Source organism: Hakea prostrata, chromosome 1 (genome assembly GCF_041222555.1).
Source record: "Hakea prostrata isolate BN-2017 chromosome 1, UWA_Hpros_2, whole genome shotgun sequence".
NCBI classification, from domain to species: Eukaryota; Viridiplantae; Streptophyta; class Magnoliopsida; order Proteales; family Proteaceae; genus Hakea; species Hakea prostrata.
Genome location: NC_142600.1, coordinates 16,798,258 through 16,825,489, shown reverse-complemented (window position 1 = coordinate 16,825,489; position 27,232 = coordinate 16,798,258). Strand labels below are relative to the sequence as shown.

Sequence of the window (27,232 nt, the reverse complement as noted above, 5' to 3'; positions counted from 1 at the left end):
CCAGGATGACTACACGCCATTGAACGCTCCCCAATTGGAAATCTTGATGCAAATCAAGAACCAAAACATTTTGAAATGGCCACAAAAAATAGTAGCAAAATCGGGAGAAAAGAATATGGAGAAATACTGCCGTTTTCACAAAGATTACAAGCATTACACGAATGAGTGTAGACACTTGAAGGCTGATATCGAAAGATTGATAAACTAGGGACACTTGGGCAGTTATGTTAAAGGTCGGGAAAACGAATAGAGGACGAACGCTGAAAAGAGAGATCGTTCAGGAAATAGAGAACGCCGGGTTGAAGTTCCCAAGTCGAAAAAGGGGAAAGATGTGGTCGGGCCTAGCCAGTCTCCCATTCTTACGATATTCGGCGGCCCCGAACCCGAATCCCTTAAAAAGCTGAAGGCAAGGTCCAAATTCGTGGGATTGGGAGAATCCCAGAAACGGAAGAAATTAGAAGAGAATCCTATCACGTTCAGTGAAGAAGATGAACAGGGTGTGTGTAAGCCTCACGACAATGCAATAGTAATCAAAGTGGAGATTGGGCGTCGAGAAGTGCATAGAGTTTTGGTTGACATAGGATCTTCAACTGACCTCTTGTCTTATGAAGCTTATCAAAAGCTGAAAGTTGAAGAAGATTTAATGAAGCCATTGTCTATGCATCTCTACGGATTCACTGGTTCGTCAACTATAGCCGAAGGATCTGTCCAATTGGACATTTCGGTAGGAAATTTCCCAAAAAAGCTACTATTCGGGTTAATTTCCTAGTTGTTCGGGATCTTCCTACTTACAATGTCATTCTCGGCAGGCCTTCCTTAACAAAGTTGGGCGCAATAGTCTCACCGAAACATATGAAGATAAAGTTTCCAACTGAAAAGGGAATTGGCCAAGTAACTTTGGATCAAAGGCTTTCCCGACAATGCTATGTTGCATATCTCAAAGATAAAATTGGACCCGAAAAGGCCACGGTCTTACCAATTGAGGTAAAGGATGATCGGGATGAGGACGCCATGCAAAGACCCGAACCCATGGAAAAGTTAGAACGAATTCTGTTGCAGTCAAGAGATGAAGCAAAAGCAACCCATATTGGGTCTGAGCAACCAGAAGATTTCAAGGAAGAATTAAGGGCTTTTCTTCGGAAAAACATCGATGTGTTTGCATGGTCAGCCGATGATATGCCAGGTATTGATCGAGCGGTAGCCAAACACAAGCTCTGGATCAACCCAAACATTAAGCCAGTAATTCAGAGAAGAAGAAACTTCTCGATTGAAAAACACGAAGCATTCAGAGGAGAGGTGAGAAATTAAGAAGTTCGGGTTTTATTAAAACCATAGAGTGCCCTACGTGGCTGGCAAACGTTGTGATGCTAAAGAAATCGAATAGGAAGTGGAGAATGTGTACTAATTACACAGATCTTAACAAGGGATGCCCGAAGGACTGTTATCCGCCTCCCTAAATAGATCTTTTAATCGACGGGACCGCAGGATATGAAACGTTAAGTTTTATGGATGCTTATTCAGGATACAATCAAATCCTGATGAGCAAGGAAAATGAGAGATTCACGGCCTTCATAACCGATCGGGAAAGTTATTTCTACAAAGTCATGTTGTTTGGGTTAAAGAATGCAGGAGCTACTTACCAAAGGGCAGTGAACAAGATCTTTAATGACTTGATCGGGAAAAATATGGAAGCGTATGTAGACGATATGCTAGTAAAAAGTCTCAAAAGAACGGGGCACATCACCGATCTCAATAAAGTATTTTATGTTTTAAGAAAATACCATATGAAGCTGAACTCAGATAAATGTGCCTTCGGGGTATCTTCGGGTAAATTCCTAGGGTTTATGGTTTCTCATAGAGGAATCGAAGCTAACCCTATCAAGATACAAGCCCTGATCAACATGGAGCCTCCAAAGACCATTCGGGATGTGCAATGCCTAACAGGACGAATCCCTGCTTTGAATCGATTCATCTCTCAATCGGGAGACAAGTGCTAGCCATTCTTTAAAGCTTTAAAAGACCTGAGGGGGAATAAAGAAGCTCGATGGGCAAACGAATGTCAAAAAGCGTTCAAGGAATTAAAGATCAGGCTGGGGTAACCACCCTTACTCTCTCGACTTGAGAAAGGAGAAACCTTACAGATATATCAGGCATCTTCACGATCGGCAGTAAGCGTTGTCCTCGTTCGGGAAAAAGAAAAGAAGCAATGGCCCATTTATTATGTCAGTCATGTACTCTTGGATGCGGAAACGAGATATTCGACAATCGAGAAGTAGGCTTTGGCACTTATGACAGCAGCTTGAAAGCTAAGAACATACTTCCAAGCTCATGTGATTAAGGTATTGACCAATTTCCCTCTCAAAAAGGTTCTTTTTAAACCTGATTTATCTGGAAGAATGGTTACATGGTCGGTAGAACTGGGGGAATTCCAAGTGGACGTCAAATCCCGAACCGTTATAAAAGCACAAGGCCCGGCCGATTTTATAGTGGAATCTATGACCTCGATCGAGGAAGAAGACGAACCTACTCTCTCGAGTATGTGGCATATTTACGTTGGCAGTTCTAGCAATAAATATGGATCTGGGGCAGGCGTCTTATTAAAGAGCCCCTGAGGCTTTCTTATTCGATATGCTCTGCGGTTCGGGTTTGAGGCAAGTAACAACAAGGCGGAATATGAGGCCTTCATAGCTGACCTTCAACTTGCAAAAGCTCGAGCAATAACCGAAATGACTATATATAGCGATTCCCAGCTCATAGTCAACCAGGTGGAAGGAGAGTACGGGATAAAAGAGCCTTGATTCTAGAAGTATCAAGAGCTAATCCAGACTCTCCGAAAAGAATTCAAAGATGTTAAGGTCTCACAGATACCGAGGAAGGAAAACACTAATGCGGATGAGCTTTCCAGATTGGCCAATGCTAAGGAAAAGACCTTAGGGCCATCGGTCTACATCAAGGAATTGAGCTTCCCGAGTGCTCGGGCAAACGAGATCTCCTATATAGAAACTAAAAGATGCTGGATGGACCCGATCGTTGAGTACATTCGAGATAACAAACTTCCCGAAGATATAAAAGAAGCTCGATCCATTAGAATTCGGGCGGCAAGATTCACAATTCAGAATGGGAGGCTATACCGAAGGTCCTTTGCGCTGGACCTTTACTTAGGTGTATTGGACAAGAAGGAGCCGAAACTGCCCTGGTAGAGGTTCACGAAGGAATCTGCGGAGCGCATATGGGTGGTCGGGCGTTATAAGATCCTCCGGCATAGGTTATATTGGCCCAAGATACAAGAGGATGCCATGAGGTACGTTCGGTTTTGCAATAAATGTCAAATGCATTCGAACGTGCCAAAGCTGCCTACCACGACCCTAACATCAATTCTTAACCCAATTCCATTCGCAATGTGGGGAATTGACTTAATGGGAAAGTTCCTGAAAGCATCTGGAGGAAGAGAATACCTAGTCGTAGCAATCGATTATTTCACCAAGTGGGTGGAAGCAGCTCCTTTGGCCTTAATCACAGAGAAAAAGATGGAAAAATTCGTGTTGGAATCAATCATCCATCGGTTCGGGATTCCAAAAATACTTGTAACCAATCACGGAACACAATTTGATAATCCCCAGTTTGAGCTCTTCTGCAATACTTACATGATTGAACACCGAATGTCATCAGCAGCATATCCTCGGAGTAACGGCCAAGTGGAGGTGACGAACCGAACATTGCTGGACGGAATAAAGAAAAGGCTCGAAGCCAATAAAACTTTATGGGTAGAAGAATTACCAAATGTCCTCTGGCATACCGAACCACTGTCCGGACACCCACTGGAGAGACTCTGTTCAAATTAACGTATGGTTTAGAAGCGCTAGCACTAGTCGAGGTAATGGCAGAAACCCTTCGGGAAAGGAAATTTGAAGAAAAGGCGAACAAACAAGTTTTGTCAGTTAGCCTCGAATTATTGGATGAAGTTCGCACAAAGGCGGTTGCTTGAACTCAGCAATATCATCAGAAGATAGCATCTCATTCTAATGCTCGAGTAAAGCATCGACAATTCCGAGCAGGAGATTTGATTCTAAGAAATACTCAAGCATCAGACCCACGTCATCAAAAAAAAGCTGGACCCAGCGTGGGAAGGACCGTACATGATTGTCAAGAAGGCAGGTTCGGGAGCTTACAAGTTAAAACATTTGGCAACTGATCGCAAACTTGATCGATCGTGGAATGCAAGACATTTGAAGAAATATTTTTCTTAAGTGATTCAATTTTGATGTAAAAGATCTACAGTTATTTAATGCAAATTCAAGTTTTTTTTACTACCAAATCTTTTGATTGGGGGCAATATATAAGCATAAGGAATGATATTTAGAATCAAAAGGCTTCGGGTAACACTGAATGAGACCTTTGAACACCTAGAAAAATTCCCACGAATTTTCGGGTAAAAGGCTTCGGGTAACACCGAATGAGACCTTCGAACGCCTACAAAAATATTAAGGAATTCACTAGGTACAAGGCTTCGGGTAACAATAAATAAGTCCTTCGAACGCCTCGAAAAAAATTATGAGGAATTTTTTAAGGTAAAGGGCTTCGGGTAACACCGAACAGAACTTTCGAACGCCTAGAAAATTCAAGGAATTTTTTAGGTAAAAGGCTTCGGGTAACGCTGAATGGATCCTTCGAATGCCTCGAAAAAATTCTAAGGAACTTTTTAGGTAAAAGGCTTCGTGTAACACTAAATGAGTCCTTCAAACACAAAAATTCTAAGGAATTGTTAGACCGAAGTCTTGGGTTGGAAAACCAATAATAGAGTTCGGTCAATCTGACTTCCCGAAGGGTAAAAGACATTTGTCACAATCGGGCAATAGTAAAACGAAAATAAAAGTTCTTTAATAAGTTCTTTTTATTCATAGAAGAGCCAATAGGGGCCAACCTTAACAAAACTAAGGATACTTTTGTATCTCAATTACAAAGTGCTTCTAATGCAAAGACGAATGTCAACAAGTTAGCTTCTTTGGTCGGTACGAGATGCTTCTGATGCAAAAACGAATGTCGTTAAGGATGCTTTGTTCGGGCAAGGATATAGTATCTTGAAAGAGGAACATTTCTCTGGGAGGAACAATTCCATACCCTTTGTCTAGCTTTTCCAGGTTCCATACCCTTCATCTGGCGTAAAAATTTCATCTTCAGTCGCTGCGAAGAGTTCTGTAAGCTCCCGCCAACTAAAGGTAAGAAGAATGAAGAACGTGACGAACGACGAACTCTAGACCTTGTCTTCCGCGACCTCTTCAATCGATGTGGAAGAAAGATTGGCACTCGTAGGATTGGCGTTCGGGACGGCTTCTTCTTCCCTTTCTTCTTTAACCTCTTCCTCAATCGGAGACATGGGAGGAGAATCATCACAATAGAGCGTTACATCCAGATCGGGAATGGGCGGATCTACAAAGTCCTAAGCCCAATCAGGAAGGGGGAGTTGTAATTTGGAGAAGACTTGGCGATGACAATGCTTCTGATGAGGAGCCGTATCAAAGTTCGGGTCTCTCTTCAGAATTGATTTAAAACCTCGTTCTGACCATCTTGATAAGCTTGAGTATTGAAAATGTCCAACAAGTTATAAAAAGGCTTACTGTTCAAATACTTGAGAATGCAAGACTTCCGGGTGTCGGTAGGAATACACTCGAGATCAAGAGGAACTATTTGATTCCGTAGTTCGGCGACCTTCGCTTCGGAATCATTCAATTCCCCCGAAAGCCTCACAATCCTCCACTCGAAACCACGGATGATCCCCTTAGCAACATCCAGATCCTTGGAAAGACGCTTGATCTCGATATTCCTTACCTTGACCTCCTCCCAAAGTCTGTCCCGAACGTGCTCAATCTCCCGATCTTTAGTAGCAACCTCTGCCCGAAGCCTTGAAAGATCAGAATTCATTCTCCCGATCCAAAAAGAGTCAAAAGACGCCTCCACTTGTTTGTGGAAGTTATCAACAGTACTCCTGTAGCATCGAGAGAGTCGTTCGGGAGTAGGAAATACAAAAAAAAAAAGTAAGGAAGTTCAAATCAAAACTTACATTACTAATGAGTTCACGAATGCTTCGTCGGGAACAGAATTGAAGGCTCTGCTTTCAGCTGGCGTTTGGGCAAAGGTGCACCATTCTAGCGCTTTGTCAAAGTCACCTGTCACACGGTCGGACCTCTTCAACTTCCAAGAGGGCCTAAAAATTTCTTTGTTAGAACACGAACGCCTTTTTGGTGCAGAGGAAGCTGACATCTTCGGGGTAAAAGCTTCTTTGGAAGCGCTTTCCCGAACATCTTCTGGATTACGCTTCGAAGACGGTGCAAAAGAAGTAAAAAGCATTACGAAGTCAGATTTCAGATCAAAAGAACTTTCCAATGCTCTTTTTAAGGTATTCCCAAGCAGTTCGCTGGTCTACGAAGAAGGAGAACCTTATACTCTAAAATTCGTAAAGGGTTAATAGAGCCTACAACCCTCTTGAAGCAAAACGACAGAACCAGTTGGCGGAGGAAGAAAACCTTTGCAACTTTTAAAAGAAAATCAGGAACGCAATCTTAGAGAACCAAGGAACAAACTTACTTCTTCAATCGCTAAGGACCAATTCTTCTACGATTCTGCAAATTTTCAGTCATTGAGGAAGAAAAGTTTTGGAACTTCGTACAACTGGCAAGTAAGAAGAATGAAGAAAGGAGAAAAATAATAAGAAGAAGAGGGTTTAAATAATCTCAAGGGAAGAAATGAGGAGGCTCGCACCAAGCAAATCAAGGGTGGAGAATCAATGACGGTTCAAATGCTAAAAGATCAATGGTGGCCAATGAGCAACCCTTCAAATTTCGAAAAAAGAATCTAAACCTGTCAAATCCAGCCACGTGGTGGTTCCGGCGCCGGTTACGAAGACAGCTGACTCGAGAAGTGAATCGTCAATCAGAGCAATTAATGCAAGGCAACATTTAAACTTCCTAGGGAAGATTACGCAAATAGGCCGTTCGGGAAATCAAAGGTTCGGAATTCTCAACCGCAAAATACACGAACGATACACCAAGGAACGAATTCGATAAGGAAATCCCAAAAGTTCACTCGTTGTTGAAGGGATCAGGTACATGATCAAAGAAAATTCAAGGACGAGCAGCTAAGTAACGTTTACCGAAAGCCAACGGATTCCTTTGGAAAGGAATTCCACGAACACATTAACAACAAGGCATCGGGAGTGCATGCACGAATGAGTCCTCCAAAATCTTATGGTTACGTTTTAAGTTGATTACGACAAGGAAAAGAAATCCCAGAAAGACAGTTTCATTAACACAAAAGGCTTGAAAGGGAGGGCCAACCCTTACAGAAAGAGAAGAAAATACAAGAATTCTTATAAGAATTTTAAAATTATTACAAGTCAGCTAAAGGATAGGGGATTTGATCACCGACGGCTTCAGGAGTCTGGTCTTCAGGGGCTTGATTCTGGGCGTTCAGCTGAGCAACGTTCTCCTCCGTACCCTCTCGTTCAGAAGTCATGAGAGGAGAATCGCTAAGATACCCCTCAACGTTCGGATTGGTTGGAGCAGGGTTATCCTTCTCCAAAACCCAACTGGGGGTAGGCAGCTGCAACGTCTCAAAGACTTCTTCATAAATAAAATCTTTGTGCTCCTCGATCGGGAAAGCAGGATCAGCCGCCAGTATGCTCTTCCAAATGTCATGGATGCCCTCCCGATACGGCACTAAGTTATACAGGTTGAGCAGATCACAGAACAGCTTACTATTCAGATATTTGTTGACGCAAGCCTTTCGAACCTCTGGTCTCAGATCTTCAGGACCCTTGGGAGTAACAGCGCAGCCCAGCTTGTCCTCCAATTCTTGCCTCTCCCGAATGAGATTACCAATCTTGGACTCTGAGGTCGAGACGACGTTCCTTAGCTGTCCTAGCTACTTATCCATCTCTTCAATTCGGGACTTGGCCACCACAAGTTCCCCAGCAGCAGTACGGAGTCGAACGATCTCCTCCTTCAGCTTGGAGACCTCTTCTTGCCTTTTATCGGCACTAGCATACCTACGTTTGGCCCGAGCGCTGAGGCGGCCAACCCTCAAATTCGCTACTATCTCGCGATGGAAGTTCTCAGTAAGGACCCTGCATTAAAGAAACATTCGAGAATGGGTCGGTAAAGGACAGTGAATTTTATCAAGAAGAATAGGATTCGAGATATACCTGTTGTTGGAATTCACCAACTCATCATCAGACACCTTGTTCAAGGCCTTCAAATCACTTGGGGCCCAAGCATTAACTGCCCAGTCAACTGACGCCTCTATATCCAGAAGGATCAGGTCCCGAATGTTCACTTTTCATTTGGGGACATAAATTTTTCCTTGGTTAATTTTGCTTCTTTTGGAAGTAGCATCATCTATCAACTCCCGTTTCCTCTTAACGAGAGCAGCATCGTCACGGGTGAACTCCTCGACTTCCACCGTTTCTTTCCCTTTGGCAGCACGGTCCTGCCTTGTTTTCAGAGCCCCTTCGGGGCCGGGAGAAACTCCCTTCAGGGCAGCAGCAGAAGAATCCCCCTTGGGGATAGGAGAACCCTCGGGAGCGTCTTTATCTTTCCCCTTTTGGGGAACCCTCTCCTCCGCAGCAGCAAATTTCTGTTGCGCCAAGGCCCTCACAGCGCTCGAGTTAAACTTGGGAGGCACTGCAAGATCAAAGGGGAGAGTCAGAATTATCATAAGAACAATAAGGGAATATGGAGCAAAAAAGATAAGGGCTTCGAGAGCTCACCGCGACTCAAGCCCCAGTAACGGAGCATTGCTTTGTATTCCATGGTGTACCCATGGATTTCCATGCGCGAAGGAATAGCTTTAATGACCCAAACCGCATCTTTATCGAAATCATAAAGAAAAGAAGGGCGGTTGATGCTAGTAAAGGAGTCCAGGTTGGTCCACCCGATCGGGAAGTTCAAATTGGATTTAAGAGCCTTACAGAAGACAAATCCGTTCCGTCATCCCTTATGATTGGAAGGGCAGGTGCCTTCGGCAAGAATTCCCCTTTGCCACTTCAAGTCATTCTTCGGGCGCTTGGAAAAGAACACCAATTTGGGAGGATTCGACTTCTCAGATTATAAAAATCACAGAAAACGCCTAAGGAGGGGGTTAACCCAAGTTCATGACAGAGCCCCAGGTAACCAATGATATGCCTCCAGCTATTCGGGAGAAGCATACCAGGGCAAATCTCCCAATGGTCGAGGATTTCGGCGATTAAGGAAGAATAAAAAGGAAGCCGAATCCCACTCTTAAAGGACTCGACATAAATAGAGAACTCCCCTGGAGGATTGGAGTTAACTCTCTCATCCAGGTTCAAGACACAAAGAATGTAGGAAGGCGGAATCGAATAATCAAAATAAAGACCTTTAAGGTCAGCTGGGCGAATCTCAGATACATAGTCTGAGGGGCTGGTAGAAGGTCTTTTTGAAGGTCGGGAACTCCCAACCGTCGATTTCTTATGAGCTTTCCTCTTCTTAGAGGAAGTCCTTTGAATCTCAGGTGCATTCTCAGGTGGATCCCTAGGGCTAGCAGGAGCAGATCGCAGCCAGTGATCGGTTACCTTGTAGTCCCGATCACTGGAAAGCTCAACTGAGGCAGTGGGAGGTCTTTGCTCAGCAGAACCCTCTCCCTCGACCATACAATCAATAGAATCGTCGTTTGAAGTCCTACCACTACCCATTTTCAAAGAAAGAAAACACAGAACGCGAAGGATTTGGAGCGAAAAAGGAAAAAGAAAACTAGCAGAAACGAAGTAGATAGCCCGAATACAAAGAAGAACGAGAATGAAGATATAACAAAAGCAAGGAAAATAAACTTGTGATCTCAGAAAAACTGAAAGAGCAAAGATTGAATCGTGAATGAAACGAACACAAGCAGGAATACTTCAAAGCAAGAGCAATTTCCTGAGCGAAAGCAGAAGTGCAGAGAAGTGAAAGGAGAAATGAAGCAGGAGGAACCTTCTATAGGTTCAAAATTCAAACGGACGAACGAGATTAAAACTTAATCAACCAACGAGAGCCCAAGACGGTTCAAATGAAACGAATGGACGACCCAGATCAAAGACGATCAATGGTCTTTAATCTCTGATGGTTCGAAGGGTTTAGTAATGATGATAAAAATTTAAGACACGACGGTTCGAACGACAAGATGCAATGCCCGCGCCTCCCCAATTGCCACGTGGCGCACTTCGCACAGGGAGCGAGGAGTTCAGACGGCTCGATGGCACCTCGCTGGAAGTGGGTGTCAGAAGCATTAAATGCGAAGATATCTTAACATGAAAAGACTTTTTGTCTCCACTCATGTTCGATAAAAAAGCAAGCTAGACCAAGCATTCAAGCAAGGGCTTTGCTCGAACGCTCAGTCTACAGGGCAAATGATACAAAGGAAATTACACCAAATCCATCGAACCGGGTTCACACCCTCTGTCCCGGTTAGACCATAATTGGGACCCACTTTAACCTAATCTCACGATCGTATAAGGGCACCGCACTATTGTTACTAGTCACGAAAGACCTCCCGAATCTTGCGTTAGGCGAAGCTAACTTATAGGAAGCAACTATCGTCAAGGCGGAGAGGGAATTGTGCTAAGGTCGGCAGCTACCTGCACCCCGAACATCTAGGGAAGAACCCTACAATCGGATGGTCATTCGCAAAGATCACGAACTCATCTCATGGTCGAGAGTTGGAGGTAAAATCTATATAAACAAGTGACTTACTCACTCCAAATGTATCTGAATCGTTTCCCTAATACTCATATTCATATTTACGTCTGCATCTAGCCAGAGCTTTGTGATCAGTTCAGCAACTGACTTAAGCTTCGGAGGTGGCCTCCCGACCCTAGCGATTGGGCCACGTCTAACCATATTTTGCAGGTTATCTTCATAGATCCAGAGGCTTAACAATTTCTGGACACATCAACTGGATATAAGATCTGAGGGTATCTTTATGATTTCATATGGTAATCTACACTTCAACCTAACTCAAATCTGGGTCCTAGTTCTGCCTCTACTTTGAAGAGCTATTTTGTCCTTGTTGTTATGTTATTTTCATTGTGATATCAAGTTTTAGTTTTGTTTAACATCTGAACTTTGTTTCATACTTAGTCTGTCAAATCTGAAATTCATTCTCTGTGAAGACATCTTGATTGGCTACTGTTTTGATCATTCAAATACAGTACTATATTAGGGGTCCAAGTGGATAACATAAGTCAAGAGGAAACGTGATATGCAATTCCAAAACAGTGTTTAAACATGCTATGCTAAGAGTGATTGCTTTGCACATATGCATAGATCCATATCAAAATCAATTGAAGTTTCCATGTGTTGCTGATTCTGTAATTTCATTTTCCATTGATAGATGATTTTATATCATGAGTGAGATACTATAGAAAAAACACTATAATGTCCTCAACATAGCCCCTCAAGGTAGAGATTCTGGAATGCGAATCTTTAGCTTGTCGCGAAGAAATGCAAATCGAGTGGAGTCAAGAGCCTAAATGAAAGTGTCAATCAATTGGTCCTTGGTCAAAATAAATTGAACTTGAAGTTGTTTCTTGGCAACATGATTGCAGACAAAATGAAAATTAATTTCTACATGTTTTGTCCTTGCATGGAATACCAGATTACAGAGAGATAGGTGGCGCCAACGTTATCACACCATAAGCGGGTCCTTCCCGGATTACCTCTAAGCTTGACCGCTTTCTTGCGAATGACTCTTGGCTCTCCTCTTTCCCTTCTTCCCATGCTTCTTTCTCCCAATCCATCATTTCAGATCATTCTCCTTGCTTTGTCCATATGCCCCCCCCTCTGTTTCCTTCGGTCCAAAGCCTTTCAAATTTTTTGACATGTGGACTTCAAGTCCTTCTTTCATGTCCACAATCATTGAAGCTTGGTCTAAACCTGTCCATTGTCACTCTCTTCCCCTAGTTGCCTTTGCCCATAAGCTCCGCAACACCAAGGAAGCTCTTCGTTCTTGGAATTCCGCCACCTTCGACAATATCTCTTCTAGGGTCTCCACTTGCCGCTCCAATCTTTTACATATCCAATCCCTCCAAATTAATCCTTCCAATCCCTCCCTTGCTAATGATGAAAAATCTCTCTCCTCAAAGCTTCAATCCCTTCTCTCCTTGGAAGAAAGCTTTCTTTGCCAGAAAGCCAGAATCAAATGGCTCGAGCTTGGAGATTCCAATTCTGCCTATTTTCATAGATCGCTCAAAGCTCGGAAAATCTTCAACTCCATCCCTTCTCTCATCTCTTCCATTGGCTCTCTGATTTTGGACCCCCCCTAGCATCAAGGCTGAAATCGTCTCTTCCTTCTCTAATCTCCTTTACCCCTCTTCCCTCCCTCCTCGCCCCCCTCCCTCCCAACCTCATTAATAAATTTGTTGATCCTTTTATCCTCTCCTCGCTCAATGCTATCCCTTCCTCGGAAGAGATCCTCTTGGCTATCTGCTCCCACAAGCCAAATAAGGCCCCGGGTTCTGATGGCTTCAGTATGGGTTTCTTCCTTGCCTCTTGGGACCTCATTGAGAATGACCTCGTCCGGGCCATCCGGAGCTTCTTTCTTAACCCTTCTCAAATTTCTTCCATCAACCAAACTTTCCTTTGCCTCATTCCCAAAAAGCAAGGAGCCACCTCTCTTTTGATTTCCACCCCATCTCCCTCTATAACCTCCTTTACAAATTCATTTCCAAGGTCCTAGCGAATAGGCTTAAGAAGGTTATGCCCTCCCTCGTGAGCCAGAACCAATCCGCTTTTATCTCGGGCCGGAATATTGCGGATAACATCCTTCTCTGTGTGGAAATTGTCCAAGACTTCGATTGATTAGCTCACTCGTCGGCTGCTCTCCTTAAGGTTGACCTCCACAAAGCCTTTGATTCCATCCACTGGGACTTCATTAGCGAGGTCCCTCTTCCATGGGATTCCCCCTCCCTTCATCCACTGGATCGAATACAAGATTCTCCTCTCCTGATTCTCCATCATCGCCAACGGAATTCCTGTGGGTTTCTTCGCCTCTCGGGTTGTTATTCGCCAAGGTTGTCCCCTTTCCCCTTATCTCTTCTCCCTAGCCTTGGAGGTCCTCTCCCACATCCTCTAATCTAATACTGACCATCTTCTCATCTCTCCCATTCCCAAATGCAAATCCCCCAATCTTACCCATCTCGCCTTTGATGATAATCTCATGATCTTCTCCAAAGTAGATCACCTCTCCATATCCTCCATTCTCTCCTCTCTCTCACAATTCGAATCCCTCTCTGGCCTTCGGGTTAACCTCAACAAATCCACCATCTTTTTTGCAGGGATCCCTGATCAGCTTTGTGCCTCCCTCCTCCAGCTCTCGGGCTTTAAGCCTGGCACCTTCCCAGTTGTTTATCTTGGCCTCCCTCTCATCCCCGGTAGGCTCACCCGCCACCACCGCCTCCCTATGCTTGATCATATTCGTAAGAAGCTCCAGCTCTAAAAGGGCAAGCTTCTATCCTTTGCTGGCAGAGTGGTCCTCATCCGCTCCATTCTACAATCTTCCTATCTCTATTGGTGTGGGATCGTTTCCATTCCCAAATCCACCATCCATGTTATAGAATCCTTGTTTTGTGCCTTCCTTTGGAAGGGGCAAGAAACCTCGTGTTTCCTTCATCTGACCAGTTGGTCGACCATCTTCCGCCCTACTTCTGAGGGAGGCCTTGGAATCCGCCGGATCATAGATGTTAACCTTGCTTGCATCCTTAAACTCATTTCGAAAATTGCCTCAAAACATGATTCCATCTGGGTCAAATGGGTTTATTCTTATTATCTCCGGTCTGATTCCCTTTGGACTTGCCCCATGCCCTCCAACCCCTCTTGGGTTTGGAGGAAAATCCTCTTGTTGCGCCCCTGCACCATCTCAGCAATCTCTACCACTATCTCTTCCGGCTCTTCCACTTCCTTTTGGCTTTACCTATGGCATCCAATGGGCGTTCTCTATAATCTTTTCCGCCCCCGTGCTGTCTACAACTCCTGCATCCCCAAATCCACCCCCTTGTCCAGTTTCATCACAAACGGATCCGGGAATCCAGCCCCTCTCCCCATTCTACACAGGTTTGGGAATCTCTTCCCCCTCTTTCTGGTTCCACCAATGATACCCCCATTTGGCTTCCCTCCCCCTCCAAAGCCTTCTCCATAGCCTCAGCCTGGAACATCCTCAGAGCCCATAACCCTAAACCCCCTGGCCCCCCTTAGTTTGGTTCAAAGGCTTCATCCCCCGTCATTCCCTTACCCTTTGGAGAGCCCTTAACCTTGCCCTCCCTACCTAGTCCTTCCTTATTAATTGCCACATCCCTACAAATCCCAACTGCATCCTCTGTTGGAATGTTTCAAGATGGTCTTTCAATTTTTCTCGTGATTGGTCTTGGACTTTGAGAACCTTCTCAGGTAATTCTATCTGTGATCGGATTGGCAAGCTAGTTTTTTGCGCATGCATTCATCACCTATGGTGGGAGCGTAACCTTAGAAGGTGGACTTCCAAATCCCACTCTATTGATAGGATTTGGAATGCCATCTATTTTTATGTTTCTTCCAAATTGTTAGCTATTCCCCATCCCCCGCTTGATGATACCCTAAGGAACAGGCTTATTGTTGTCTATTGGGGTCTTAGTTCTTCATTTCGGTGTCCTTCTTGAAGGCCTTGTTTCTTTAGTATAATTATTTATTCATCCAAAAAAAAAAAAAGTTCCTCAAAGAAGATTCTAGCCAAATTAACTCCACATGGGCCTTATAGTCAGCCTCAATCAAGGATCAGGTTACGGTTCGTTGCTTCCAAGAGGTCTAGAAGATAAGATTTGGACCAAGAAAAATAGCAAAGCTCCCTATAGATTTGCAATCAAGATTATCTCCAGCCTAGTTAGCATCAGAGAAGGCCTGAAAAGAAGATGAAGAAGACCGCTCAATTTAAAAATCAGGGGACAGTTTACTCTTTAAGTACCTTAGGATGCGCTTAACAAGTTGCCAGCGTGCTTATATAGGAGCATGCATATTATATACTAACTAGACCTGTAAATGGATAGTCGAAATCCGCCTCCAAATTCGCATTCGTATTCGTTTAAGGGTATCCGTATCCGAAAATTTTCTTACCGGAAAATATCCATATCCGTCCGCTAAGCAACCGGATTCGGATTCGGATAATTGCTTATCGGATCGGATAATATTCAGATAAATTTTTATCCGGATAGAGTAAAGTATTTAACATTTTTTCTTTCAAAATAGATGATAATCGGATTCGGATACTAGTAATCGGATTCGGATAGAGGTATTCAGTAATCGAAAATTAGAAATTTATAATAAAAATGTAAAAAAGTGACAATTATCAATCAATAATCGGATATTTTATCAGATCGGATTATTATCAGATATCCGATAAAGTTTCGGATTCGAATTCGGATGCCTTCTCTAAATTTTGCTGGATTCGGATTCGGATAGCGGATTTGCTGATTGGATTCGGATACTGGTGTATCCGAGCCGAATCCGGTCCGTTTACAGGCCTAATACTAACAAGCCCAGTTCACAACCAAGTTAAAATCTAAACGAGTTAGGGTAATGTAAACCAGAATCAACCCCTGGCCGAAACCCTGGAGTGGGCCCCAAGACCACTCCAAAGTGGTGCACCTAGGGCTGACCAACCCCTCTTAGAGGGGTAGTTTGGTCAAATCCAGCCCTAAATAGTTGCTGGTTTTAAATTTCATATATTTTTTTAAAATAAAAAGAGGTCTTGCTTAGTTAGAATCTTTGGTTAAGAGAAAGATGAGTTCTTAAGTCCTTCGTAGTCTTCTTTAAAGATAGACTCTTGCAAGTCTTTATTCACAAGAAGAATTCCTTTATTCTTAGGCGGAATCTATTTTCAAGGAGATTATATTAGATCTTTAAGCCTTTATTTAGATGACTGAGATTATTTGTGAGGGGATCCTAATCTATAAAGGAAACCCACTTAGGATGAAGTCTTTTAGTAGGTTACAAATAAGCCCATTCTTTCTTTGTAATTTATTAAAGAATTGCAGCCAAGAAAAGTGTGGCAAGGTCCTATTGGGTAGAACCTTATCTAGCTCTCTTATTTCAGCCAAGCCTTTTCTGCGATCCAGCAAGAAATTCCAGCAACAATCCCTCAAAGAAATTCTGCAAAAAGTAATCCCCTTCCCCAAACCCAGACCCACTTCAATTTCTCTTCTTCCCCTAACCAGTGCAGCCCTAGATTTCCCCTCCCCTTACTGCTGCACCACTGGCAGCACCCCCCCAGGCCCTCATGACACCCTAAAACCTTCCCCGACCCCCTACAACACTGCCTGCCCCTCTCCCACCTCTCTTTGCCCTGATGCCACCTTTCTCTCTTTCCCTTCATCGCAACCTTCCCCTTCCTCTTTTCTGACTTGCAGCATGTCTGAAAACAGAAGGAAAAAAAGAAAAAGAAAAAAAGAAGAAAAGAAGAAGAAGAAAAGAAAAGGAAAGGAAAGGTCCAAGAAGATTGCCCAAGATCCATTCTTAAATTCACTTCTATTTTGATTTGAAAAAACCCTAAACTTTCTTTAACAATTCTGCACTTTATGTTATCCAAATCCCACAACCCATAGCCATCCCTAAACCTCGCCATACCCAACCACACACTTCTTAGGAATCTTTTGATACACCCTATGTCTCTTTGTTACATCCCATATTGATTCTGGATATCTCGAAATCATCCCATGGGAATTTGTTAAAACCCTAAAATTTTCCCTATCATCCAATTTAGTTTTGTTAAGCCAAATCTTGCCCAAACGCTGCCCATTTAGATCCCCATTTTTATTTAAACAATATTATCTATTCCATCCAGACTTGACAATTATTTGCTGGTTCAAAAGAAGATTATCCTGGGCAAACCCTTAATTTTAGGGAAACCATCCTAGGAACCCTAACCCTAAAATTAGGTTTCCATCACAGGGTTACCTATTGGAGGGCACCAACAATAGAATGATACTCAGTTGGATTTTTGAGCAAAGCATCCCCTTATTCAGAAGCAAGAGTAGTGGCTATGGGAGTGTTAACAGGCTTACATTCACGCATACCGTGAGCCAAAGAATCAGATATGTAGCAAGACTGAGAGAGAACTAAGTCCTTTGATGGGGGTAATGCCTCAATACCCAAGAAAAAAGATACGAATCACCCAAATCCTTAATAGAGAACTCATGAGACAATAATCTAAGAAGAGAGGAGACTAACGGGGAATCGGGGATCATTACCAATTTGCAAATATTATTAACATAGATCAATACATAGCGAACCACGCCACCCTGACAATGAATAAAGAGAGATCTGTCGGTTTTGGAGCCATGGAAGCCATGCAGTGAAAAAACTGGTAAAGGTGCAGAAACCAAGTTTGTGGTGCTTGTTTCAGCCAATATAAAGAACAATGAAGCTGAAAGACATGATTGGGATGAGTAGCATGAATGAACCCAAGGGCTTACACCTCGTCTTCTAATCAGCCATAAAGGAAGGCACTACTAACCTCTAGCTGGTGCAAGTTCTGGTAGTGAGAGGCAATCAATTCATGCACGAGACAGGAGATCTGCCGGACACCAAGCGGAGACTGGTGAGAAGCCCTTCTAAGCAGTTGGTAGGAGACCAACATATCCTTCTATTTAGTATGTACTCCTCTCTTTTTTAATCATCAAAGATCAGTCACTGGTTTCAGACCCACAATCGGAAAGAGTTCCTTCATTGATTCTTGCTGTGGAACATATATTGTTGGGTGGTTATTATTGGTTTCACACAATGAATTCTACTAATCTCCTATTTCCAGTTCTGTTTCACCTTTTTCTCAGGTCTGATTTCTATTCTGCTTATGCAAAAATCAATACCTTCCTTCTAGAAATCAGCTAGTGTTTCTCAAAGTGGCCTGCACATGCTGATCACTGGGTCCAGAATTCTACTCATACTTCCACGGTTACTGCTTGGATTCTACTCTCAATCATCAGCACATCATCAAAGAGCTGAACTTTCTAAAGTCTGGGATTATTTTCTGCTACACCATAGTTCGTAATTCTTATTGAATTCTTCCTATGTCTGTGACTACCCCAACTCCAAATCCAACCTTTGGATTGGAACCATATCATGAGCGTCTATTTCCCTGTTCCAAGGACTACAGCATTATAAGATTTCTCATTCTGGACCTTAGGCTTAGTCCTGTGATACTTACTTGTGGCTTCCATCTTAACTGACTTTTAGATCAACCAGATTGCATTAAAGAGATAACCTGATTTTGGTTGGATATCAGCATTTATTGCTTATTATGTGTAGAAAGCTTAAAACACTTTGCATGTATGATAAGCATATTCACGCAAACGCATCTATCCAATATGTCTCTAAAAACAGCTTTCTGATATGGTGGCCAATACTTATACTTGACACCTTGACCATTGAGGACATAAACTGGATCACATTACCATCAGCATGTGAACCTTATGTACAGCAATCCCAACTTTTGTCCATCTTAACAGAACAACAGTCCCTGAGCTGGATAGGTTTTGCTTCCACTTGTTCCCAGTGAGAACACTTTGATAGAAAATGAGGTGAGACTCACTAAACCATATAAAACCAGGACACAAAGGAAAGAGCTGGGGCAGATCCTTTATTAGGAATTTTAATTTAAATAAAGGGGAGACATACGCATAACCAAGTGTGGCTCTGCTGATGATTCCAAGAAGCAAGGAACCTTGGAATAGCATGCTAGGCACTTGTACCAGATCTCCTGCAGCACCTGAGTTTGATGAAAGCAGCAGGCCAACAAAGAACATTGGAAAAGAAAGTGCAGCACCAGCAAACGGACCGGCAAGGGAAACATCAACCTTTGTCTTTCGATCAGGAAGAATTGATTTGAACTGAGCAGCAAATATTTAAAAATTAGCAATATAACAGAAAAAAGAAATAGGAATTCTCTCAAAATTTGACAACCAATGGCATTCTCATGAGTAGATGAAACAACAAGATTCTTTATCCCAGGTTGCCCTCAGCACTAAAACAGAAGAAGTTTAACAGTCTAGGGCTAGAAATTAAGCACTAATAATATTAGTTGAAAGAATGTAGTGGTAGGTCAAACCCATATAATAAAACAAAAAGGAATGTCTGACATTCAAATTCATAAACCAGTACAACTCTTAGAATACAAAGATCAGTCCCTCTGGAAACCAATAGACAAGCTACTCCCAACAAAAAGAATGTCTGACATTCAAATCAATTACACCAGTCCTTGGGAAATTACATGGTGAATATATAAAACCTTGAAACCTCCCCATGTCAACCCAGATCATTCTACCCTCTGATGGAGACATGTCCTCTGCAGGAAAATCCTATTGTTATTTGGTGGGGAAATCAGTTTCATTGCTGCCATCTCCTATATGTGGTTTGAGTGCAACCCTAGAAGGTAGACATCCAAATCTAGATCCTTTCAGAAAACTTGGAACTTCAATATCTTCAAAGTCAAATCCAAGATTTCCGGGTCTCCTGGGCATAGTGTTGTCTGCCAAGGAAATAGGGGTTAGTCAAAATTCTTGTTGCCTCTCCCCCTATGCAAAAGCCTTTTTTGGTAACGAATTTGCTATTCACCCCCTCCCCCTCCCCAGCCCCCAAAGAAGAAAAAAAACAAACCCATAAAGAACAACAAGAACCCGCGCCTCCAAAAAAAAAATGAGAAAGATGCAGCAAGAAGATCTAATGTGTCAGTCTTAAGTTTCTATGAACCAATCAAATGATAATAATCATTTAACTCATTAGATTCTCAGGATAGCAAGAAAGATAAGAATTAACATCAAAAAGATAAGAATGGTTTTACAGTTCTGGTTACGTTCATGATATGATAGAATATATGGTCCAGTATATCCCTATGATAGGCCCTGTTTGTGTCTGTTGCATGTGTAGCAATAAACATCCTGAGAGGCTTCCAGTATCCCACTTCAGAAATAATAAAGTATCATACCAACAGAAACAAAAAGTGACAATAAAAAAAGAAAAAAAAAATTGATATGACATTCATCCTGAACCAAGAGGTTTAGACTACAAAGAAAGTTAAGAACATTCAGGGGGAAATATCACTTATAGAGAACTATCAATACTAAACTGTTTCAATGTTAAACATGCGCTTTTTATACACAGTTAGTGAAATCACCTGTGTGATTGCACCAAAGCTGCCAAGTGTAATGTTAGGAATGAAGTACGGGATACCCAGTTTAACTTTCTTAGGGAAAGCAGCCAGAAAATGTCCCACCTCCTGCATGTGAAAAAGGAGGTGTGAGGAAGTAAAGAGACGTATGATAAACTGGAAGCTTGCCTCCGCACAGCCATGAAAAAAGATGACATAGAAGAATAAATGAAATTCAGTTAGGAAAATGGCACCAAACTGACAAAGACAACTTTTGATGAAAACAGCCACAACCACCCAGAAGAAATTCCTATGCAGTTACATTTCAGTATTCCTATTCTAAACCATGCAACCAAAATGTTTGAAACAAAGGAATCCATAATGCAACTCACAAAAATATAAATTCCAATTTGGCTATCTTGCTTTCAATATCTACCCAATGCAGTAGAGTAAGATAGTTGATGAATATTCATCTTGCCTTTCTATGGCAACAGCTGACTGGCCAATAGCTAGCATTGATATATTTATTAAAAAAAAAAAAAAAGAAGTAGAGATTCTTGTAACATTAGTTTACAAAAATCACAGAAGTTCCATGATTAAACAATTCTAAAATTTAATTTTTTTTAAAACCTTTGGCACGTTCTAGCAAACATACCCATTAGAGAGAGATAAATGATAGACAAGAAACCAAATAAATAATGAATACGGGCAATAATATTTACCATCTTATGCTAAAGTTTTTAGGAAAATATCCACTAGACAACAAAAAAGAATGTATATAAAACATGAAGCATAAAGTCCAAGTATCTACATCATGTGTAAATCGTACACAGAATACTTGACTAACAACTAATAAATTTTTACCAGTAGATTGTAGGAAGAACAAATTTGAACACTGTCTAATGAGTATCTGAGACAATCACAAGCATATGAAAAGGACCAGACAAAGTTTTAACTACATAGTTTCTAACTTACCTAATAATAGATATTTGAAATTCTTCAAAATAATTATCAGCATTTTTCTTAAATCATTTTCCACGTAAAATTAGCATTCCTATTTAAGAAGCAACTACCTCCAACCAGAACAACCACTTCGACTACCTATACAAGAATAACCCTACAGAGGTGGAAGGTTGCCCATAGATCAGATTTTTTGAATGAAAGTTCATCCCATTCACAGTTCTCACAACATTGTAGAGGATGTCAAAAATGAAATTTATCCCATTTGGGACTGTCTGGAGTAGTAACAGATAATGCTAACTCAGGACCTTCAACTTGGAAGACACTCAACCAATTGGAAGGACAATATTCTCACTGGCCTCGTGGGCTAATAAGGCCCTCTTGAGACTCTGGTTCGTCTTCTACACTCTTGTTGATTAAGGCCCGCTTGCAATTGTGACTTTGGAGGCCCCAATTCCTCAAAAGAAGGGGCGGGGTATCTTTTGTTTGAATAACTACATTGGAGAAGACCTATGGTTTACCACCTAATCTCAAGAGAGTAATAGATGAGAAAAATGACTCGTTTGTGCCACATAAAGCAGAAAATGGCTTGATAGTAAACATATCTTTCATGTGCTGTAAAGTGCATAAAATAGATCGTCTTCCACAGTGGTGTAGCAAATAAAATGGGGACTGCTTCCCCCCCCCCCCCTTCCATCAGCTTTGCACTCAGAATGGTCAAGCAGATTGACTCAGATATGTGCTCTTTCATGAGTGCCCAAGGTAGATTGCTTTGGTGGGAGGTTGCTATAATAGCCGCTGCAAGTGACAACAAAGGTGTAACACCCTGCATGCATCTTATGATAAGTTTATTGACCTTTATATCAAAAGGAATATATATTTTTTCTTATATTTGTATGATAGTGGGAATGCCACACTGTTGTTTGGTATTATTTACATGATGATGCTGTATTATTTTAGCATTCTTAGTGTTGCTGAAGCAGAGAATTTAAAGGAAAATAAGAACAAACAAAGAAGTTGATACAAAGGTGAGGGATCCATGAGTTATGTACTATGATATAATCTATATATGTTGTGTGACGGAAGCAGGAGTATGAATTGTTTTTGTTAAAGCTCAAGTTTGACAGCCATGAGCATATTGAGCTACTAGGCTATCCCGTCTCAAATTTCAGAAAAGTTATTAATGCATTCAATATACAAATAAGTTAAAAAGAAATCCAATCTAGATTGACGGTTTGGAATGGTTGCAATATTTCTTTCATTAATAGTCATTCATAGCAGAAGCTAAAGCATAATACAATCTGCATGGAATGCAGGTTGTAAACCAAGATATATTATGGGTCGATTATAATCTAAGCACACATAATGCTACTAAAAACACAATATGGAGAAAGAAGTGAGTACATGAAATAGCTGAACTCCCAAAACACCATATGCCAGTGGCAAAGCTGACTCCACGAATGGGAGCAACAGCTGCATATCAGGAGGTTCGGTAGCATTTGGATCCGTGAAGTATTTCACAACCTCTGGTGGAAGCCTGTTTATCTGATAGAGGAATAAACAAAAACTAAGAAATTATCAACAAACTAGATGGTTTTTTGGTAATATCCAAGTTATATATAAGATGTAGTAACAAAAGAACTGGAAGTCATGACCCGGTGCCATTTAATATTAGCAAACCTGAGATGCAATTCCTAATTCCACGCAGGAGCCAATGGAAAGAACAAATAGCAGTAGCGCAATCACGTATTGCCAAAGTGTAGTGGGTCCTGGTTCAGAAACCTCTTTCCGAAGCAAACCAAAGCTTACTCGAGGCCCACCACGTGGGTCTGGTCCCTCCGAATTGGGTTCCTCCACCATAAACAGGTTGTACTTGTCACCAGTGACTTCAGCCAACTGATGCTGGAGCTTCGCAAAAACTTCTTCCTTCTTACCTCTTAAATTTCCAAGAAAAAGTGTGCCCTCACCAAGGTCTCCAAATGGTTCTTCCCTGGTCACCCAAAAAGTAGAGTAACCAAAGAGCTTTTTCTTAATAACCTTCACATCAGCAGGATCAACCTTTTCAGGCCCAATGAGTTCCATGAGTTTGAATGAATCAATCTGGAAGTTATCATATGCTGGTCCCATAGGAGCCACATTTGGTGACTGAAAAAGAGAATGTAACAGATTATGGGAAGTTGCAATGAGATTACCCAGAACTATATTTATGCCTCAGATTCAGTCCAAAATGCAGCAGTTTTAGCTTGACCTATCTCATTTTTCCTTATTCGTTTTTCTTTATCACGTCCACATTGAATTCTTAGAATGTAGAATATAGACACAACCATATACGTTCAGCTTAACCTATCTCATTTTTCCTTATTCGTCTTTCTCTATCGCGAAATTTTTAGCATGTAGAATATAGATATAACACATATTCCATTAAGAATCATCCTACTAATGCAATAATTGCTCCTAAGAGTATGTAAAGTTTACATGGATAGCTTAGAGATGGAGAGATTAATGAATGTTTCATGAGACATCCAACGAATTCATTTTTTTTCAGCTCGTGTCATGGAAACCAACCTCATTTAAAGATAAAACTGAATTTGGAGAAAAACACAGAAAAAAAGCAGCTCCTATACCCTGGAAGAAACCGATGCAGGCGCTTGCTCTGACTTTAATTCATCAGTGTTTCTCTCTTCCGCCTCTTCTGAAGAAGTCGTTGTCGTCAAATTGGAACCTTTAGGCCTACTTTCCTCTCCCTCACTCTCGTCTAAACTAAAACAAGTAAACCTATCAACACGCCTTCCAGAAATTTCCCTCTTCGACCTTTCTGTACACAAAAAGCAAATGTTCTTCAAGCTCTTGTGCTCCAATTGTCGAATTCTCCCACTGAAAGCTCCCTTTGTATGACAAACACGGAATCTGGAGTTCAAAATAGTGAGTGAACAGCTAGTGAGGGTTCCCATCGCTCGGACAAACCCAATATGTCTTCTCAAAATAAAGATTCAAAGACGCTTCACTTGCTGTTTTGAGAGTGAGTATTGAAACGGATAGAATCGGACTGAGAACAGGGGAGAAAGAAAAAGATTTCTACGACAAAGATTACGGGAATTTAAATAAAATTTGCAGAGAAGTTGCTAAGGTTTTCGTTGACAAGGTGAAAGTTCGTCGACCGTTTTTCTCGTTCGGCTGTGGAGTGGCATGAGCCCTGAGGGCAGTAGTGCTTGGGGATAACCGGATAGGGGTGTCAAAAGAACAGCAGGTTTGGTCCATTTTTGGTCGGGTTTTCACCGTATCGGCTTTACATCAAACCGAGTAGTCCAGTAGACAGGTTTAAGATATTAGGCCAATACGTAATAAATCATAAAATCTTCATTTTTTTCCTCTCCATTATATTCAATGTAGATGCCACTAAAAACCTAAGGGCCTGTTTGGTTACATGAGTCTGGAGATTTCAAATCTATGGAGTTATAATTTATAAAATTAGATGTTTGGTTGTGGAATAAAATCTGTAGATTCATCCTAAAAAACTATTTGATCGACGTGATTTTTGTGAATGTGCAAACGTATAGCTTTTTTAAAATATCTGGATTTCACCCCTTACCCATAAATCTACAGATTCACGTTTTTAGTGTAAAAAGGTAAATCTCTAGGTTTCATGAATCTAGATATTTTTACAACCAAACGGGTATAATTCTCAGATTCATGAATCCAGAGATTTCAAATCTCTGGATTCATGTAACCAAACAGGCCAATTAGTTTACTGTTTATTTTCTTAATGATTCGTGGGTTTTCAGGTGGATGACGACATTTACAAGTTCGCCAAGAAGGGGTTAACTCCGTCACAGATTGGTGTTATTCTTTGGGACTCTCATGGTATTGCTCAGGTTAAGAGTGTGACTAGTATCTCGATCCCGCACCTACTCAAGGCTTATGGTAATCCTAGAATGTGAGAGAGAGAGAGGCAGGGGAAGGTGAGGCGATGGTCACTAGTAAGGGAAGAGGTTCAGGTAGTTTTCAGCTATGGTATTTGGCAGTTTCCAATGAGGTATGAGTCGATGATGGGTGAAGTTGGGCATGGGAGGGTTTAAATGTGATAGTTATGTCATTTGACTCTAATAAGGGTAATGTGGTCACTAATGACTTAATAAGGGTAATGTGGTCACTAATTTACCAGAATGATAGGAGTCATAGGAGGGTGTAACTTGTAATTTTGAGAGCGTGTAATTTTTAATTTAGAGCACTAGAGCGTACAACCTAGAGTTTAAGCCCTACTAAAATCGTGCAACCTATTGATGCGTCCAAAATCTACTCAACCTTTAGATCCTTGATGAATGACCTGCAACATAATGTTAGGTGTGGCCCAATCGTGGGGTCGGGAGGCGACCTTTGAAAACTAAGTTAATAATAGAACTTATCACAAAGCTTTGATGAGTTGCAAAGCTTGAATTGAGTATAGTAATGGGGGAAAATGATTAAGATACTTTCATCGTGCATAGATTTATAGTTTATATAAGTTATACCTTTAATGCTCGATTGTTGGATTCGTTTGTGCCTCCTTCTGATGGCCGTTCGATCATAGAGTTTTACCCTTTTTTTTAAGATGAAGGCAGTTACCTTCCCTGGCACGATCCTCAACTTCGTACTAATGGTAGTTAACAGTTATGACTCAATCACATAGCTCGGATTATTTAGGATCACATTTGTCTCCATAGCCGCAAGGTTCCTTCCTTCTTACGTAACTGTCCGGTTCAAACTTCGGACCAATCCTTATTGGATTTTCTAACCCGATCGTGGTTGAGCTGCATTCGATCAAAGTTAATGGCAGAACCAAGAGTAGACCCGGTTTGATATAATTATTCCCTTATCACTTATAATTTTCTCTTTTATTTCTAAAGATGAAACGGAGAGAAGTCTAAATTGGGGAGACATGAGTGAGAGATGGGAATCTTTTTAGTATGATGTTTTTTTTTTTGGTAATTTCATATGGGCCCCTTGAGGTTTGGTCTATGTCATTTTTAGTCCAAAAAAATTGAAACTTTGCATATGCCTCCCCTGTGCTATAGAAAAAGTCAATTTAAGGACAAATTATCGTTTATATGACCAATTTGCCTTATTCTTTTTTTTTGCAAATTTCATTTGGACACCTTGAGGTTTGGTTTATGTCATTTTTAGTAAAAAAAAAATGAGACTTTGTATTTAAATTCCCTGTATTATAGAAAATGTCAATTTAAGGACAAATTATCACTTTTATGGTCAATTTGCCCTTCTTTTTTTTTTTATTTATTTATTTATTTATTTACTTATTTAAAATTTTGCATATACATCCTATCTTCCACGAAACTCTTGATTCCTCTTTTAGTACAAAAATAGATTTAAGCTAAGCGGTACTTGAGTGATTTTAACATATAAAGGTATTCTGGTCATATTTTAAATTTTAAGATTTTTCTATAATTTTTGGACTAAGAGGGAGTCATGAGTTTTATGACAGGTAGGATGTATATGTAAAAAAATTAAATTAAAAAAAAGAAAGAATAAAGGCAAATTGGTCATAAAAATGATAATTTGTTTTTAAATTGACATTTTATATAGTATAAAGGAGGCAAATGCAAAATCTCAGTTTTTTTAGATTAAAAATGACATAAACCAAACCTCTGGGGCCCCAAATGAAAGTTGCTAAGAAAAAAAAAATGAATAAGCGCAAATTGGTCATAGAAACGATAATTTGTTCTTAAATTGATTTTTTCTCTAGGAGAGGGAGGCATATGCAAAGTCATAATTTTTTTGGACTAAAAATGACATATACCAAACCTCAGGGTCCATATGAAAATTACCCATTTTTTTGGGTGGGGGGTATAAAGACCTCCGTTTTCTTTTCCCGCCCAAACTCTATTTATGACTTATATAGTATGAAAATTTTTGTTCAATAAACTTAACTTCCCCGTACAACCAAACAAAGCAAACAAAGCGTTAAAGCAGCCTAGATGATCTGGTAAGCAATTAAGAAACGTATGAAGATAATAATTCTTTAATTTAATTAAAGTAATGTAGATAGACGGTTAATTATATAAAATAACACGTGGCATTTAAGATTGCGGAGAACAAAATCTACTTTCACGCGGCCTCTTTCCAT

At 41.1% G+C, this 27,232-nt stretch overlaps 1 protein-coding gene across 1 annotated transcript in view; it reads right to left on the bottom strand.

Moving 5' to 3' along the window:
* Positions 1 to 24,329, bottom strand: part of EGY1 (Peptidase M50 family protein) — a 29,468-nt gene extending 5,139 nt beyond the window's left edge. Inside the window, exons 1-5 of the mRNA XM_089167032.1 lie at positions 23,739 to 24,329; positions 22,795 to 23,259; positions 22,519 to 22,659; positions 20,182 to 20,283; positions 18,687 to 18,898 (exon numbers count right to left, since the gene is read on the bottom strand). Of these exons, the coding sequence (XP_089023158.1) occupies positions 18,687 to 18,898; positions 20,182 to 20,283; positions 22,519 to 22,659; positions 22,795 to 23,259; positions 23,739 to 24,065 (1,247 nt within the window). The 5' untranslated portion in view covers positions 24,066 to 24,329. The remainder of the gene's footprint in view (positions 1 to 18,686; positions 18,899 to 20,181; positions 20,284 to 22,518; positions 22,660 to 22,794; positions 23,260 to 23,738) is intronic.
* Positions 24,330 to 27,232: the final 2,903 nt, after the last annotated feature.